This window comes from Cystoisospora suis (assembly GCF_002600585.1).
Source record: "Cystoisospora suis strain Wien I chromosome Unknown contig_6150, whole genome shotgun sequence".
Lineage (NCBI taxonomy): Eukaryota > Apicomplexa > Conoidasida > Eucoccidiorida > Sarcocystidae > Cystoisospora > Cystoisospora suis.
The window spans coordinates 700-18,990 of NW_027158939.1; the positions used below are offsets into that span (position 1 = coordinate 700).

Consider the following 18,291-nt stretch of genomic DNA (forward strand, 5'->3'; position numbering starts at 1 on the left):
ACCGTCTGAGGTGTCACGATTCCCGAGCGATCTGAGGTTCAGCCATCGGCCTTTGAAACGACCCTCCCAAAGGCACCCTTGAAACAGATGGGGCGGGTCCGGACAAGCCGGCAGTTCCCTTTCCCGACGGGCAAGTCTCTGCAGGCGTGGCGGAAGCGGGCAGTTTGCCCTTAGTCGATTTCCAGGACGGACTTCTCGGAAACGGAGGTAGAAAATTCCGCCAGGAGAGATACGGGTGGACTATTTCACTGTCCTCTCAATAGTAAACTCTCTTCCGTCCACTCTCTCGACCATGATTGTCGAAGGATCAGAAAAGACTCTTTTCTCCCCAGCAACAACACCCCCTTTCTCTCCTTAGCTAGCTGTTCGCTAGCTCTGCACCGTGCTCTCTTCCGGACCCGCCTATTCTCTCTTCAGATTAATCCACAGTCGAACTCTCTACATTGTTCAGCTTGCATGCCTTCCTAATACAAGGATTAGCTGCTGACGGTCTGACCGTTAGGGTTCGATCCGCGCTATGTTAACGATGTCTCACGTTTCTCAGGTGCATAAACGATCAGTCCATTAATCTATCGTCACGCGTGACACTCTTGGGGGTCAATCATCCGCCTACTCATACAAGTTAGGTCACTTATCTCCTGAGGCTTCTGCACTGAACTGATATAATACTTCTTCTACCGTGGATTCTAGGTTGCTCTTCTAGAAGATCTATGCAAGTGAGTCCTCTAGGAGTTTCACTGTTGGTCTGTTCTAAACAAGACGTTGAGTTTGAGCTCTAGCGAGCCAGAGTCAGATCCCTCGGAGGAGTTCAATCTTGGCGCCCGCCTGGACACCATGTGAGCGTAGTACCCGAATACAAATATGGTATTCTGTTGCAGAGATAACCGCAGATGCCCATACACCGATGTTCCTTATACCAACCAACACTAAATAACCTTGAAGTCGTAGGATATCGATACACCATGCTTCCATACGTACAAAGTTTACTGCACGACCTTGAACCTCGGAATCCAGCTGATCCCTTCGGTTAGTCAGCGTAGTAGAAAGTGTCGGGGGCTCCCCCCGGCGCCAACCGACTCTCACTCCGGGTCCTATAGCAAGGCTACGGCAAGCTCCTCGCGGAAAAACATGAGTAGTTTCCGACTGTTGCTTCCGTGTCAACCGATAAACCGACCATCCTTTTGCCCCCACTTCGCGTACCACTTCCATGCAAGCAATGTCGGACACGCCTTTACCTCGGGGCGACGCCGGACACAACCCCAATTCCTGGGGTGTTGCCGAGAATTTACGTAAAAACCGGAGCGAGGGAGAAAGACCCGAATGGCTTTCGACAACGAAATTACCCACTCCAAACGATACTCGGGACGCCGCTCACCTCGTGCGCGCGAACCCATTATTCTCGACTCGCGATAGGTCGGCCGGCGCCGCAGAAACAGAAGAAAAGAAATCCGCCTGGGCCATTTCTAACGATTCGGACATAAAGCGCAGCACACGCGAAAAAGAGTGCAGCAACGCCTCAAAAAAAAGTTGCTGACGGTTCATAGGATTCCGCCGAAATGCGGACTCACCTATCAGACACTCTGAGCACCGTGTACAAATCTGTACATGTGCCGACAACGTACCGGGCATACACAAGGTGATGTGCGCCATACGTTTCACTTTTCACTGCACGATATTAAAGCACAGTGATGCAGGGTACTCTGGTTGTCCAGGTGCAACGGAGAGAAAGCCACCACTTTAGCAAAAGAACGAAAACGTGTGCTACAGACGATACACTCCACACTGTTTTGTCCAGCAGCGCGAACGACGGATTCATGAGAGCAAGTCATCGAAGTAGGTGGGCGTTCGATTGCTCTGTCGTGTTCGCTCGAGTGAAGCAGCGGGACAATTCGGTTTTGTGCCCACATCATCCAAGTCGAGGAGCGACCACTGCTTCGATTGAGGACCGCTCTCTCCCTCTCCCTCCTGCTTTCCTGAGATTCTTGAGGGTGACTCTGATTCCCCAGCTGCCAATCCGACCGACGTGCCCGACTGGAAATGGATGCTGCCGTCGTCCTCCGGATGACTTGATCTTTCCGGTGCCGGCAGTCTCGAAGAACCAGCTGTCTGCGGCAACACCTGGTCTCCTCTCCGACTGCAGTCTTCTCCCAGAACAACAGGCAGCCCGGGCTCACCGTGCTCCAAGCGAGCTGACTCAAAACTTCGTATTAGGTCTACACTACCAGCGCATCGACACTGCCCTGGAGAACCATCGTCTCTCCACTCGACGAGCGATACCTCCTTTAGGATGTCCGTAGACAAGAACGATGTGAGGCGGCCAGCTCTCTCACCTCTCTGGCCGCTGTGCTGCAGTGATTCGCGAGGGTGCCAGGGTGCACACGTACCCTCTTGACATAACGTAACTCTGCTTTCGGGTTCCGGGGAGAACCCCGAATCTACAAGCGACATGCTTCTCCTCTCTCGAGGCGCTTTCTCTTCCTCTTCAACAACAGTCTGTTCACACACGAGATAGCCTTTTCCTTTAGCTCGTTGTGTTTCCTCAGACATGCTTCCTCCTTCCCGCAGCTTTCTCCAGCAACCACGCTCCCCCTCTTCCTTTGCCGGGGCCTCACAGAAATCCATGTCGAGGAGATCCATACTCGGGAGAAGCGAGCCCTGACGCGTCTCAATCGTAGTAGAGTGCAGTTGGCTTTCTCGTCCACACAGGGCCCCAGCAACCATCTCCCTGCCCTCCCTACCTTTCTTTCGCGGTGCAACGCTCCGTTCCTGAGTGAAAGAGGCTTCATCGTCCTCATTATCAGATAAATCTGTAGGGATGTCGCCTTCGCCGTCTTCACTGCTTTCTTCTCGGTCTGCCGTTCTTTCTCTTGTCCTCTCTTGTGCTCTACGCCCCGCACCCTCCTTCACCTCTTCGATACAGCCTCCCCGCATGCCCTCTGCGAACTCCTCCCTCCACTGACCTTCTTCGGCTGTTTCTTCTGAAGCCGCGTAAAGACCACCATTACCAGCTCGTGCGCTTGGCCGTGCTCTCGCCAAACCGTCAACCAGTCTTTCGGCTTCACCGCTTTCCTGCACCTCATCAAGCATCATCGAGCTTCCGTCGAGAAGAGAAGTTCTGGTGCCCCGCCCTCCCACGAGCCCCCGTGCAGGGAACGACTCGGCGTCTCGCTGGAGGAGCACGCCCTCACCTTCACCCGCGGGTTCCTTAGAAGGCGCCACCACCTCCGCTGGCACGAATCCATTCCCTCCCCCGTCCCCCGAAGACGAAGCAGAAGGCAAAAAGGGAGGCCTCTTGAGCGTTCTCGAGCCGGTGCATCCGATGCCAGACGGACCGGAGAAGCAAGAAGCTGGCTTTGAGAAGTCAGCTCCTGGCGCCGCCGCTGAGAGGTCTAGAAGACCCGGAATACAAACTGAACAGGTGAAGACCAGTGACACTGGCTTGTGATCAGATGAAAAATAGCGAGGATGGTCTGTATACGACAGAACCGTGAGGGGACGACAGGGAGGAGGGAGACCGTCTTCTTCGGGCTTAGGTTTCCTGGCAGAATCGCGATGACTGGATGAAGGATCTCGAAAAAAAGAGGTAGCCGTGGTGGGTGAAGAGTGGAAACCATCCTTGCTCCCCGCCTCCATGGAAGCTGCGGCAACGCCGGGAGAAGCAGCAGACGCTGAGCTGTCTTCACGAGTGACTTGGTCTTCAGAGCGAGATGGCAAAGGGCAGAACGAGGCTTGGCGGTGAACGCGTCGGCCGCAGTAGAGAATGCGGTCGCACCTGTACGAGAACGCCAGGGAGAACGTAGCACGCACTGACGCAGGAGAGCCGCACGACACAATTCTCAGCAGCTCGGCCCAAGTACGCGCTGATCCGGGCCCCTGGCGGGCCAGACGCAGCCTCCCCAAAGTGAGCAACGCTGTAATATGCAGACTGCATCGCGAGAACAGCGGGACCAAAGCAGAAATAAAAAGATATCACTTTGTAGCCGTCTCACCAAGCCGGAGTGCGCTTGAGATCATAGTGAGACGAGTTGCGTTTGTACTTGTAGGTCGGCTGGAACTCGACGGGGGCTTCGTGGAAGTGGAAGAAGGGGGGAAGCGAATGCCGCTGACTTATGTAAAACTGATCCAACCTGACAACAACAAAAATGTAAGCCCTGACACAAGAGTTCACTTTTTGAGGATACCAGGAAAAAAGAGCACACCACCACGAAGAGACTCATCGTTGGAGAAATGCCTTCATTCCGCCTTGCCTCCGCCTTCGTACTCCCGCCTGTAACCCGATCTGGACAACTTACACGCATGCTCTTCCCACCTCCGCGACGCCAAACCCGCGTGCTCCTCTTTCTTCGTATGAGAAAGACAACGTCCACATCGAACGCAGGCTCACGAACCAAGCGCCAGAACTCAAGCCCACAGAGACAAACGCTGCGCGAAAGACATATCGAAGCACTCCTCGTTTGCCAACTGGCGCTGCTCAGCCATTCCGCCCCAAATCCCTGGAGATGGCTCGGGTACAGGTCTGCTTCGCAGAGCTTTCCGGCTAGAGAACGCTGTTGTCAACTTTTTGCAAGAGCGCAGCATCAGTAACTCAATCGGCACCCTTCGCTTCAGAGACAAAAACGTCTCACACTAGACCCAGGGAGATGTATCAAATCGCGCCACATACACCTACGAGAAACAAAATTCTCTCCCACGACACATTCCCTCTACGCTTACTTCAGCAGACTCAAAAGGGCGCTCTTCGGATGGTTAAGGGCACCTACAACCTGTTGATGATTTGCTACGAGGCGGAAGTTGAAGTCCCCAGCGACCACAGTGTAGTCGTGCTCCAGAGCGTTTGCCGTGTATGCCGGCCCCGACTGAAATGCTTGCTGAAGCACCTGAGACATCTGTTGCATGCGTTCGTGACTGCTGCCTTGGCCACTCGCCAAGTGCACATTGAGGAAGCAAAAAGAAGTCAAGCCCATCCGCAAGCTCACGCCGACCGCCCCCTGCAGGAAAGAACAAACCGGGCGCTCTCTTAGTGTACTCCCAGCTACGCAGGTTTCTTCACACACACTTCCGAACTACCCCTGGTCCGGCTACGTAAGAAATTGAATCAGCGGGCACGCGCCTCAGTGCGAGCCATTAATAATGCGGAGTCTACTCCCCACTCCACGCCGCCACTGCGTCCCACACGACTATGTCGCCACAGAGCCACAGACAACGAAAAGTCTGACGTGTCCAGCCGATGCCGACTACGGTCTACCGAGCCGCACGTACACACACAGTATTACAGTGCCCTGACAAAAACCGAACTCGTCTGCTCACGTCCCGGACTGAAGCAGGACATCTCCACAATAACCTCACAATGATATCAAGTTCTGATGTGTGAGCTGAAGTGGCTTGAAACTTCTAGGCTAGCCGTACCTTGTTTCCCGCGTTGCCCTTGAGACCGACCTTGACAGTAGAGATCTCAACGCCTGAGGAAAGGACAAGCAAACAAAGCTCAGGTCTTATGACGAGAAAAAGGCCCCCCGGAACAGCGTCAGTCAGCCGCTTCTTCCGTACCCAAGAGACGAGTTTTTCTTCGCAGGGTTCCTCCAGGAGAACTCCCCCACCTGGGAAGAACAGTTCAAAAGATTGCCACTTGCTCCTGATCAACGTGAAACTTAGTGCAGTGCACACCGGTATAGAACATTAACTGTTTTCATCTTACACTGCTATCATCGTCCTCCTCTCTGATACGCCCGGGGCACACTACTAAGCTGTCACAGGCGCGAATGCCAGGTCGCCCCACAAAGCACGAAACGAGATGCAGGTCGCTCTATAGTAGAAGCTGACGGACGTACGCGCGAGATGCAGCGGTCCAAAGTCGATAGTTCACAATGGAGCGACATACTGCCGTTGCCCACTGTCAAAACACTCCAAGCCTGCATTGAACAGACCCACTGTCTGTTCAGATGCGTAGCAATCAGGCATCTGAATCCGAGCATACCCCGAAGCATCACGAGTAACGCCGCATCTGCCCCCCAGAGCGGAGTAACAACTCACACCGGAGCGTCCTAATCGCCATGGTTGCTTACCTGCAAGGAGCTTTTTGAGCTCCGTCCGAATGAAGACCAGAATCATTAGCCCAACCATTGAGCACGAGCGAACTTTCACAAACGTGGGGGCCTGAGAGTAAGCACCCGATCTGGGACCTTCAACTACTCCGGGAGAAGCTGACACCCCTCGGGACGCCTGTCTCCGGCCGACTCCCTCGTCCGCCCACCCTGTGTCGACACCGCCTCCCGTGAAGAGAGAGAGAGGTAAGCCGGACGAGAGCTGAGCGTCCCTTTTGAAATAGCCAAAAATCCCCCCCTCATCGTCAAAACGCCCACTGTCATCTTCTCCCCTCCCTTTTTCTGAGGTGCTGCCCTCATCGCGACCCAACCCTGTACAGGAGACAAAAGAGGACGATGACACAATGGAGCTCAACGAACGCAAGCTTTCTTCTCGAGCTCCGCGCCTAGGTTCATGAGAAAAAGCACGGCTCAGTCGCTGTTGACGGCACGCAGCAAATGGAGGTTGAGGGAAGTGGTGTGCCAAGTTGTTCAAGGCAGCGGCGGCTTTTTGTTCCAAGCGGGCTTCTTTGTCAGTGTCTTTCAGATTCATTAACACACGGAAACCGGTAAGCTCAACCTGTAAAAGAGACAGACAAAGCGATGCCATCCGCTAGTTACCTAGCTGTGTTAAGAAAGTACTGATGTAACTGCTCCTGCTCGCTTTGAAGCCCTCCCGATGTGTGAACCTTGAAGTTCCATCCACGCGGAAACACTCTCACAGTTCCGCGCGAACCCTACATGGCGGAAGGATGTATAAGCACGAAAAAAATGACGATTTCAGACATACTAGCCCACGCCGGAAATCTCTACAGAATTTTCAGTAGGAAGCCCTCCGCTTCCAGTGAGTGGCCGCTGGCTTTCTCTTTCACCTTCTTACCAGTTCCTGAATGCAGAAGACATACAAGTCAGCCTGCTGTTTGACGGGCGTGAGCCACTCCTCGATGTCTTCCCACTCGTGAAGATCCCTTCCTGCCAAATTCCAGGTTCCAACCCAGACACGCAGCGGCAGCATAGATCCCCCTGCTCCTTCCTCTTTCACACCTGCCTCTCTTTCTCCTCGTAGCTGCTGTGCCTGCTCTTCAGGGGTGCTCCTTCTAGCCGCGCCGACCGCTCTTTGAGCAACCGTAGATCCTGCGGCGTGCTCTTTACTGTCGTTTACAAGAGCAGGCGCTGCAGTGGCGGCCGCTCTGAAGTCCCCGCTACCCGCACTGTCCTGCCTTGAACCAGTGACGCCTGCCGTACAATTATCTGCTTTGGCTTCCCCGACGGAGGAATCTCTATCAGTAGACGACACTTCGAATGTTGCTGACGCGTGAACTAACGGAGAACAGAAGAAACCGTTTCTGCTTTGCGGCCGGAAGCCGCGTGCCGACTGCTGCCTCGTGCCGTCGGAAGCCCCCGGCGAGGTTGAAGACGATTGAGGAGGTGTGGATAGTTCTAACTGCCGCTGAGACGCGAGCTTCATTGCGGTAGTCGTTGTTCTCTTGCCCACAAGAAGGGCCGTCTTGCGGCAAGAAGTGTCCGAACTGCCACCCTCGGCGGGGGATGACGTAGACACACTCAAGCGATGCAGCCCGAGGAAAACGTCGATGACCTCTTGGCGATAGGTGTCTTCGAAGGTGTTTTGATAAAACCTAACGCAAAGAAAATGCGAACAGACACGGGGATGAATAGAGGGACGCGCGATAGACAGAGTCACAAATGTCCTGTTCACAGCCCCCTTGGCCTGGAACGAGGGGGATATGGAGACATAGCCCAACCAAAAGGAGGGAGGAAGGAAAGCCCTCCGGAAGAAAAAACGTGGAGTCCCAGATCACTCAGGAAAAGGAAAGCAAACTCGACAACCGGAAAAGTAAGAACCAGCAACAGGCAGAAATCGTCAGGTACCTCGACAAAAAGCACTACAGAGTACTTCTGAACCGCGGTCCAAGACGATACAGGGAGCAAGAAAAAACGAAGCCAGCGATACTCCAACAAATCAGGCCGCACGTAAAACTGAAGCTTCACACGTATACCTAACACGGCCACCAATCCGTTACGTTCTCAACATCAACGTGAATTCATGCATCGGTTGCCACCTCTCTATGGTCCCGTTGTCTCGGAGGCTGCTGCGGAAGCATTATCTGAAGAAAGGAGAACAGAGGCGTCCAAAGAACAGGGGTGGAAGATTCTGCTAGACCGCAGCTACTTGCTGCAGCCTTCACGGGTAGAACCTTACCGCCCCAACGCCTTCAAGGCGTGGTCTAAATTGCTGGAGAAAGTCGCTTTGCCTCCCTGCCGCATGTGGGACGTAAAAACCGAACCTGTCCCAGTATACAAGAGACTTATGCTGTCTCCCTGAAAAAGGACATGTACATTGGGACGCTCATCCTGGCTTGCTGGAATCTCTTCGCCGTCTGAGACCCTAAAGAAAGACCCACCTCTCGTAACATGAAGATAGCAGATTAGGCCGACGCAGAGACTCAGCAACACGTAGAGGCGAGAGAAGCGGCGGCTCACACCTCTCTCGCATTCATTTTCTTCACAACAGTCATTTTCTCTTTGCATGCCTCAGAGCCGCGAGACTCGCATCCAGTAAACTTCCCGCTTTCACGGGCGACTTACTTGATCAGCCCAAATTCGCTTCACTTCTTCTCTCAAGACACTAACTTCCTCTTCCGCATCATCGCCACCCGAGATAGCGCCCCTACCTCGTGCACCTGTCCCTCCTGCACCGGCTTCCTCGCTGCAGCCTCTGCCGGGCCACCTGTCCCTTCCTTCCCCTGCCGGCGACGGCACGCATGTGCCGCGAACGTGCGAGCCACCGGAATTCTTGTGCCACGCTTTTTTCCCGCCAGACGACGAGACTGATGAAAAACCCCCGCCGGCTCCTTTGGAGCCAGTCCGTTCACTCCACTCGGCTCCTCGTCTCTCAGAGCCGGCCATAGCGGCCCCGGAAGTGCTCCGAGGATCTCGCAGACTGCTACTTCTGCTTCTAATCTTTGTACGGTGATGGACCCCCAGGCCCCCTGAAGCCCCGCTGCTGCTTGCAAAACCTCCTCCTCCCACGAAAAGAATAAGGTTGCCACACCTCCCCGACGACGAAGGAGAGCGGAAGAAAGGTGCGGACAGATTCGTCACTCCGTGGCAGGGAGACGCAGCCGAACACGTGATGAGGTCTGTACAAGAGGCGAAATATGAGGACACTCCCGAATAAACGGACAACAGAAGCAGGGTCTGTTCACAGGAAGTGCCCAAGCTACGCTGTTGAAAAGGAAAAGTGGGCGGGAACGAGTCAGGGAGACTTCCGGGCTGTGAAATACGCGCCAGCAACAGGAACACCACGAGATGGCTGCAGGGGCACGCCAGGTACCGGGAGATGGGGGAACAAGGACACGACTGACCACGCAGAAGAAAGAAGATGAAAAGACTGAAGCGAGAATCCAAGCAACCACCGCATAAGAAAGAAGCTTTGAGGTGGGCTCCGAAGAGGGAAGAGGTCACAACGCATACACGGCATAGACCACGAGTTGCACGCCGCAGGAGCGCAGTCAAAGCGAAAAGCGAAGTAGGCAAACGAAGTAACACCTAAAACACCAGGTGCGTGGATTGAATGCAGGTGACCGCGCCACGGTATGGCAAAGAAAAACGAAGAGACGGCGACGGAGCAAATGAATCGACTACACCACTTACTCCGCCGCTTGACAGGAAGAAGGAAAGAATCGAAATGATTTGCCCGCAGGTGCTGGTTCAGCCAGAACCAGCAGAAGTACCTGACATGCCGACACCACAGCGGAAGAAAGTCTTGTTGAAGCCCAGCCTCTCATTCACCTCCACAGCAAGATATGAATTCTCGAGAAATTTTCACGATTCAAAAGCACAAGGGTGCCTACACACACAAGCCGAAAGAAAGCCAGGACGTCGGCGGCACCTACCGCACGGGTAAGGCCCGACGAACAGTGTTCTCGCTCTGATATGATTGACCAAGAACCAGCAGAATCCGCTGCCGTCCGTCCATACAGAGAAGGCACGCTGTACTCTTGTACACCGCCATACGGGACATAGAGACCGAGGGAAGCTCTGCACTTTGTTCATTGAACCCCTCTGAAGAGAGCCAGTTTGGCTACTGCAATGACGAGGCGTGTGTCGTGGCTTGAAGACCCTCGTTGTCTTCTCAAGACCGTTGAACTCACTACGGAATCGCTGCCGGCCTCGTGATTTCAACGTTCAACAGTTACTGTCCGCCCAAGTGTGGCCACGCACTTGAATCAACATTCGGAGTCTCGACTGCTTCTTCCCGTTAAGAAGGGATTTCTGGTGCGTATCCGAATGGCAGCGTCCAGGATGATTTCCTCCGAGTATTCTCACAAGGCCTGACTTCAACAGGCTACACTACTAAGCTACGCTGGCACGCAGCCACGTCCCTGTGACTGAAAACATACGCGCCTACACAACTGTAGGAAAATGTCCCCCTGTAAGCCGTGATGAAACGACGTCGATTTATACGGATAGAAATCAATTGTCTGCTTGGCCTTGACCGAAGTGGGGCTACCAGCTGGTGTCAACAGGTTTGCACAGCCTCCCCATTTTATAGTCTCTTCGCAAATGCCGCTGACCTCCGTTAGCCACCGCGGTAGAAATTTAATCACTCTCCGTTCGTTCTTCGAACCACAGAGCGTGACTCCGTGCCACAGCCATGCCGTCCGCTCATACCAGTGCATCTGCGAACTCGCCAATGTATTTCGCGGGGACGCGAGGATTAGAGGCTTACCATTGAAAAACGTTGGTTCTATCCAAGCAATCCAAGCAGTTCGTCCGCAGCACCCCGCGCTGCTTGTGACCTCTGTCCGCCGCTTCGTTCTCCGCCTTCTCGGTTCCTTCTCCGCTGCCTTCTGTTTCGTCTTCTGTCCTGCGGCTAGCCGACCGCGGCGTGCCTTGTCGGATATCGTCATGACAGAAAAACTCACCTTTTGAGGTTGCTCCGCGTGCATCGCCGCGGCCCTGCCTCTGTTTCATGACACAGGCCTGCCTTTTCTTACGGTATCGGCGAGATGGCTCCAAATAGAATCCAATAGCAGCGGCAGCATCCAGAAGACGGGTCTCCACAAACTCTCCCAGTGCCGCCTCATACGCTTTCGACTTGACCTGCAGAGGCACGGAATGCCCGACACGCTCACTTGCGCACCCCAGGTGTGCTGTGCGAAGGCGAATACAATGCGGACGAAGAACCAAGTACGCGGCCGCCTTCCGCACCGCGCGGACACCGATATCCTCAATACTGGCATCACATGAACCCGAAAGAGAGCGTTACCAGACGCCCTGGAGCAGGCGACACGCGAGGAAGGAGATACTAACAGAAAATGAACGCACTCCCCAGTAACTGTCTTGCTTCGCGCACAGGGTGCACTCGTTGCTGCTAAGATAATCAAAGTACTACTAGGTCTCGTTCAGCGGGTTTTGCTGCAAGAACACGCTTCAAGTGTGCCTAGACAGGTCTACACGGACTTGAAGCGAACACCAGGACAAGACCAAAGGAAATGTGCAAGGCGCTCCTGCCCGCGCAAGCCGAGGTTCTCATGTACTGCTTCTGACCTGCTGGTGAAAGTCGTAATGCACATGCCGAACACCAGGTGCACGCGGGTGATCATGTTCGTAGGCAGCAATTTGCTGCTCCAATGCCGCGACTAGCCGCGCCTCGTTCGTTCTCGACCCACTCAACAAGTCCACATAACACACAACTGGACCGTACCGACTAAACAAATCTTCCTGAAACGAAACAGCACACTCAGCAGCGCGTCAGCAACCCTTTTCAACGGTTGCACTACATCCACCCAAAGGTGTGCCTGATGCCTAGGGACACTCTGTGTCTTCGTGGACGCTTTTCTGGTAGGCCCCATTCATCGATGAGAACAGGAATACATCAGTCATGGACGGATGCAGACTGCTCTGGATGTGCACTGCTATCCACCGCAAAGAGTAAGCATCCGCGCAGCACACCGACATGACGGACAGGACCAGGATAACAAAGTGGATTACGCCATACCCAAGCGAGTGCCTAACTCGAACGCCCGGAATGGTGATACCTGTACACGGTTTCTGAACACGCACTCCAGCCACACGGGCGTTTCCTACCAGGATACATCAGAGAACCTGCCTATGAACAAACCGATACGCGGGGATGCCAGAACATGAGTGACCAATCTCTCCGCACTGTTCAGAGAACTCTCTCCCAGGGAGCACGCAACCATGGCGGAGCAAAGTATTAAGACGTATACCCCGCTAGCGAAGAGAGACCCCCGATATTCTCGTGCAGACGCAGCACGTACTCCGGCGCATGCAGCGCGGACAGGGCGCTAAGAATTCACTCTCCTACTTGATGTTTCTCAAACGCCGTCGTAGTCAGGATGGTATTCCGCGTCACCGCCGTCTGAGCAGTGAGCCCCGTCTGCTCCCAGAAAACAGGGACAGAGCCACGGACTTGTACCAAACTCGCCCAGCGCCCTAGCGTTTCTGCGCAACGCTCTCCTGAGGCAAGCAGCGGGTCTGCCGTCGGAGACTGCAGGCCAGGTGTAGAAACAGCACAGCAAGGCGCGGTGTACGCCATAAGACGTACCCGCTGCTCACTCTCTGCAAAGTTAGCGACCTGACAAAAGAGAGCAACAAGGCAGACACAAAGCAAGCAACAAAACCGTGTTCAGTGCTGGGCAGCAGAGAAAGGACAAGAAGAAGGAGCGACGTCTACACCAAAGCGACAGACCACGGAAGAGACAGGGATGCCTGCCGAGTGCCGCGCGACTTCTCAAACTTCGGCATCCTCAACAACGTCCTCCAGGGACTCCAGAACATGGTAAACAACCGGACACGGAGAAAAAAAAGGCTCCTCCCGACACCGGGGAGAAGAAACGATCGTCGGAAAAAAGGAAAACCGAAGCCTACGCGGTGCTGATCTCAGGACAGACAGAGTCATATCCTTCTTTCCCCACAGGGTAGCTGCGCCTGTGCAAGGGTCCACCATTTTGACAGACCCGCTAACACTTCGGATTAGTCTTTCAGCAGCGCCGATTCACACTGCCGCCAGCAATGAGCTGCTCTAGACTCAGAAACTGAGACACAAGAGAGCCCTGTTCCCACTTTCTCTATGCCTGGGCTCCAACAGCCATCCCTGTCTTCAGTCCTGCTTCACGTTGATCCTCCGCGGCTCGCTGCTCACATACCGCCTCACTTACATTTCCTTCGTCATCGATCCCCCTTGCGTTGTAGCGCGTGCCACCGCGCTTCGAGCTTCTCCGGCAGATAAGAAGCAGCTCCACGCTCCGCACCAACAGCGGTCCCTCCGCTTCTTCTGTCTCTTCCCCCCTGAGGGACGCAGAGCGAGAAGAGGGCAACACCTGTTGTCGGGGAGCCACCATGCCGCAGGAACGAGCCGGGAGGAATCGCTGGCAGAGCGGAGGAGACGAAACAGAGGAAGTGCTTTCCATTCGGACGTAAGCAACGTAGCCTGGACAATAAACAAAACACAATCGCTATCCTGGGCTTCAAGCGAGAGACGCGGGGAATAAATTCTGAAGAATCCGAGCGAGGTACACGTTTGCACAGTGACTTGAATCTGGGCGTGACCACCGATGACAGAAAGCGGTTAGAGACAAACCAACTGACGCAAAAGTGGAAACGAAACACGCTAGCGCGTACTGCTGAATGAAGCAGGCAAGGTACTGCGCTTGGTGCTTCTCACTCTCCCAACACACTTTCAGATGTTTACCTTGAATGAGGGGTACCATCCACCGCTGGTCGAGGCCGGCAGCTTCCCATTCTCTGTAAAGCTGCACGTTCCAAGTAAACCTCCGATCTGCAACTGAAATGAGGCCGGCACCGTTCCAGCTGTAACCAAGCGAATCGCCGCCTCCGCCTCCTTCCCCCGTCCCGTCACTGGCCCTTCCTCCAGATGACTGTCCTGCTGCTTGGTTGCCGCGGCGGCCAGACTCTGCCTCCCCAAGACAATTAGACTCCCTGTCCGCTTCGTTTACTACGCCACTCTTACCTCCCTCTCCCTCGCCGTACTTCCACCAAAAGGCAACAGCTTCCCCTCCGGGACGCTCTGCGTATCCCGGTAGCTTCTGACGCCTCGTCGAGACCCCAAGGTCTTCCAAGTTTTGAAGACTCCGGGTAAGTTCGAGGTCATACGAGTAATAACAACAGCTACACAACAGTTTCTCTACAGCAGAGGCATACCTGTCTGCCTCGGCTACTGCTGACATGTCTTCCGTAACCCTCGTAGTCAATGAGGTGACTGCAACAGTCGGAGCGGACGACGGGTCTTCGGGGTCTCGAACAACGACATTCGACGACACCACTGTCGCAGACGCTACACTTACGGAAGAAAAGGCATCGCTGTTGCTGCTTAAATGGATACTTGCACCGTTCCTATCTGAGTGCTGCCTGACAGCGAAACCCACGGAGGCGGAGGAAGGTACAGGCGCAGGAAGCCCGGAGTGGCCGTCTCCTAGGAGAAAATTGCTAGCTGACGGATGCGACGCGGACCGTGCTTCCTTTTGCCTTGACTGCCCTGCCTGTCCTCCAACGGAGCCGTTCATGAGGTCCGCAGTAACCTGCCCCGCAGCTGCAGCGAGTTCGGAGAGCCCAAACGGCCACCGGCTTCCCCCCGCTCCACTAGTTAGTCCCGCTATGAAGCCTTCCGTCTCTGGCCTCCTCACCTCTCCATTCCCCTCCTCCGCTCCGTTCGCCACATCGTTGCCTTGCTCCGAAGTCTGACCTGCAAGTCCAGGGAAAAACAACCCCGCGCTAGAAGCCTCTGTCTCTTTTCCCTGTGTAGGGCGAGGCCCCTCCATTTCCTCCCCTCCACCGGCCGTCACTCCCTCGCCCAGCCAGCGGTTGAAGAGGGGATTGGCCGCACCCTGGGCCAAACCTAACTGTTGTGACACCCACTGCGTCATTGAATTACTTTTCCCTCCTTCGCTTAACGCTCCGCCTAGGCTGTCTGCCGCGGCACTCACGAGTCCCCCTATAGCCATCCGCCCTGAAAAGAGAGACGTCGCGATACTTTCACCTTGCGACGGCTGCGCTGGAATTGTTAATGCAGCAGTTGACACAGCGAGACTGGCCCCGTCTTGTCTGCATCCATCGTGGCATGCGCTTGTCCCTGACGTCTCAAAAAGGGCACCTGCTCTCAATTCATCGGGATCCTCCCGCCGAGGTGTCCGATCGAGATCTGAGAAAGTCAGACCGGTTGGAGAATCAGTTATCTTGTCCTCGTGGTCCCGTATCTCTGGTCTGTGTCCCGACAGGTCCAGTACGGGGACCGCTGGCCGGCTTGCCGCACACTGCAACTCGAGACTACTAAGTCCCTCATTATGAGCAGAAGGCGAGGAGGAGGACGAAGACAAAGACAAACACGGGGAGGAAAAACATGGTGCAGCACTCCGCTTGTCCTGGGGTAGACAGGACGCTCCGAACTTTCTGGCACTCAGCTGCCTTCTGGGTTCCGTTGCCGCGAAGCCCCTCACCACCGCGGCAGCAGACGCAGGTACACCCTTCCTACCCGGGCCAGCTGTAGCATCACGCTCTGCAATTGTCAGTGTCTCAGTCTCTCTCTTTATGGATGCACTCGAGTTCTTCACATGGTAGGGAAGACAAACTGCTCTTTTGACTACTTTCACCACTCGTCTCGACCACTTGCCATCTCCGATTCCGACAACACTGCTGGTGTCCTCCCTACTGTCGTCTCTCTTGTTGGAAAGCTCCGTCTTCCGAGCGTACACAGCCGAGTGCGGCGCCTCCTCCTCCTCAAAATCAGCCACCGACTCCGATTCAGTGACAAGAACGAGGTACCTCCTTCCGCCGACGGTCAAGGTCCCGAGGAGAGCATCAGAATCAAGGGCAAGATGGAAGTGACCAAAAGACGGTGGCGGCTCCATATCCCTTTCGGTTAGCTCCCCAGCGGACATCGCCGCTGCTGCTAGTCGAGGAGCAACCTGTTGAAGAAGAAAGCCCGTCCGGAGGGAAAGCAAGCGCTGGCGGAGAGCCCCACTACGCCTGTCAATAAAAAGACACGGAAGAGAAAGATCTCGGCTGAAAGGAGAGGTAGGCTGTGGAGGAGGAAGGCAACGAGAAGAAAACGAAGACCGTACGTCAGGCAAGGAACACGCCGCTGACGACGACGGCGATGGTGGAGACTGACACGACGCCCAAATAGACGGATGCGGGTAAATCAGAAAAAGGTGGCGGTAGACACACACACGCCAGCGATGTTGGAGAGACGCCGGCAGAGAAGGAGGAATGGCGGAAAAAGCAGTAGGGAAGACCAGACGAGAAGTGGCAGGAAGGGCAGTCAGCGAAGACGCCAGGGGACTCCTTGAGTTCCCGCCACCTTGCACAGACGGATCAGCAGGCGACGCTTCCAGGGAAGACGACTCGTATGACGAAGGATGCTCAACACTTCCCGTCCCCTCGCGGCTGCGAATAGCCCTCGACGAAGACCAGCCACCTCGCTGCCTTGTTGCCACAGACGACGCTGGCCGCGGCTGAATGCATAGGGAGGCGAATGGGTCAACCGTTCCCGGCCGTACGGCCGGGTTCTTCTTCCCCCCTGCTGGCTCTTCCGAGAGTAACGGAGCAGCAGTGGATGTGTTTACGTCTCCGGTATGTTGCAGCGGATGAAGAACAGCCGGCCGCATTACCCGGGTTACACCGGCCCTGGCGGAAACCAGACCGGGAGGAGACGCACCTAAAGACGGAGAGGGCACGCAACCCCTTGGTTCTTCCTGGCTCCCACTTCCGACACCTGCGGCGGTGTTGCCATCGGGCGGCATCGAAAGTAGAGGAGGGGACTTCGGAGGAGGCGCAGTCCCATTGCACCGTACCGACGAAGGAGAAACACCTGCTGCTTCTGACGCAGCTGCTGAGACAGCCTCTCCGCATGCTCCCCTCGAAGGACTCACGGATGAGGGTTCTCCAGTAACAGCCGAAGGAGACCGGGGAGAAGACGAGAAAAACTCTGGACTCAAGTCTGAGAGGGAAAGGGGATCGGGCGGTGTCCGGTTGAGTCGCGCTGTTCCCCCGTCGGGGACGCCGGCGTGGCTGCCAGCCTCCATGAGTGCGCTATGTGACACTCTTGTACTAATGACGCGTCACGATAAGACTCCCATTGCCAGACGCAGCGTGACCTTCAGAACTGACTGTCGCTGTATGGTCGAGTGAGGGCGACGCAGCCGCTGGTGGGGTAGAACGCAGCCAAACACCCACCGGGGCAAGAAGAGGCGAAGCCGGCAGACAGGACACGGAGAAGAGGCGAGAACAGACACCGAGAAAAGAGCGCCGGACCTGTGCACGCGAAGCTTAAAAGGAAAAAGAAATAAGAAACGCTCCGAACTGAATGACACGTAATAGACTTCTCGAGATAGACTGCCAGAGAAAAACTCTTCGCCATAAAAGGTCCATGACCCTCGATGGGCGATGCACGCTTTGTGTTCGAGCCGCCAAAAAAGAAACGGAACTACCAGAGCAAACAAGTCCCATTTTTCGCCACATTCACCTAGTAGATGGGTAAGAAGCAGAAGGCGCCTGTCGCTTTCTCGTGTGAGGCACGGGCAAGAGGCGGACACAAAAGAAGGTAAGGAAGTGGCTTCCGACAACAGCGTAAATCGGTTTAGAAGGACAAGGCGCTCACCCGGGAAAAGGACAGAGCGAGCTTCCTTAAATACGAGAAGAAGTGGAGATAACCTGACTGAAAAGAGATGAAGTCACCGGCGGAGCGACCTCCAGTAGCTGGCTGACTGCCGGGGCTTCCTTGTGTTGGGTTCCCTCGCTCCACGGAAGGAAAGCCTAAGGACCTTTCCTAACCTCCCTTCTGACGTATCCGTACGTATTGACAACAAAAACCAAGCGACCCGAAGAGAAAGGAACAGGGAGCCACCTGGTGAGCTTTTTTCCTTGACCTGGAGCAGCTCTGGCCCGTTATTTACCTGACAACGCATGCAGAGGTCCCTCTACAGGTTAGCTTGCTCGGTCATTGAACTGGGAGGTGAAGCTCGTAGTGTTCGAGGCAGAATCGCACCGTCACCAAAGAGAAAAGGCCGAACCCGAACCGGAGCCAGGTTTCCATTTGAACGTTTCTTTGTGTAAAGGCGGCACCCGCCCGCTGGGCCCCACGTTCACAGGTGTGCGCAAGCACTGACTGCTAGGATGTTGCAGCATCAGACGCAGTTGTAGAGGT

The 18,291-nt window shown here is 55.1% G+C and overlaps 1 protein-coding gene across 1 annotated transcript; it reads right to left on the bottom strand.

The window, feature by feature from the left end:
* Window positions 1–848: 848 nt before the first annotated feature.
* On the bottom strand, window positions 849–17,945 carry CSUI_009837 (endonuclease exonuclease phosphatase domain-containing protein). The gene is made up of 14 exons (XM_068069946.1): window positions 13,822–17,945; window positions 13,289–13,560; window positions 12,436–12,705; window positions 11,655–11,828; window positions 10,834–11,207; window positions 9,756–9,835; window positions 8,688–9,241; window positions 8,302–8,420; window positions 6,961–7,717; window positions 6,063–6,660; window positions 5,407–5,459; window positions 4,714–4,988; window positions 3,990–4,127; window positions 849–3,772 (listed from the first exon to the last, which is right to left on the bottom strand). The coding sequence occupies exons 1-14, from the start codon at window positions 17,168–17,170 to the stop codon at window positions 1,813–1,815; spliced, it is 8,973 nt and encodes a 2,990-aa protein (XP_067918078.1). The 5' UTR covers window positions 17,171–17,945; the 3' UTR covers window positions 849–1,812.
* Between the last annotated feature and the right edge of the window lie 346 nt (window positions 17,946–18,291).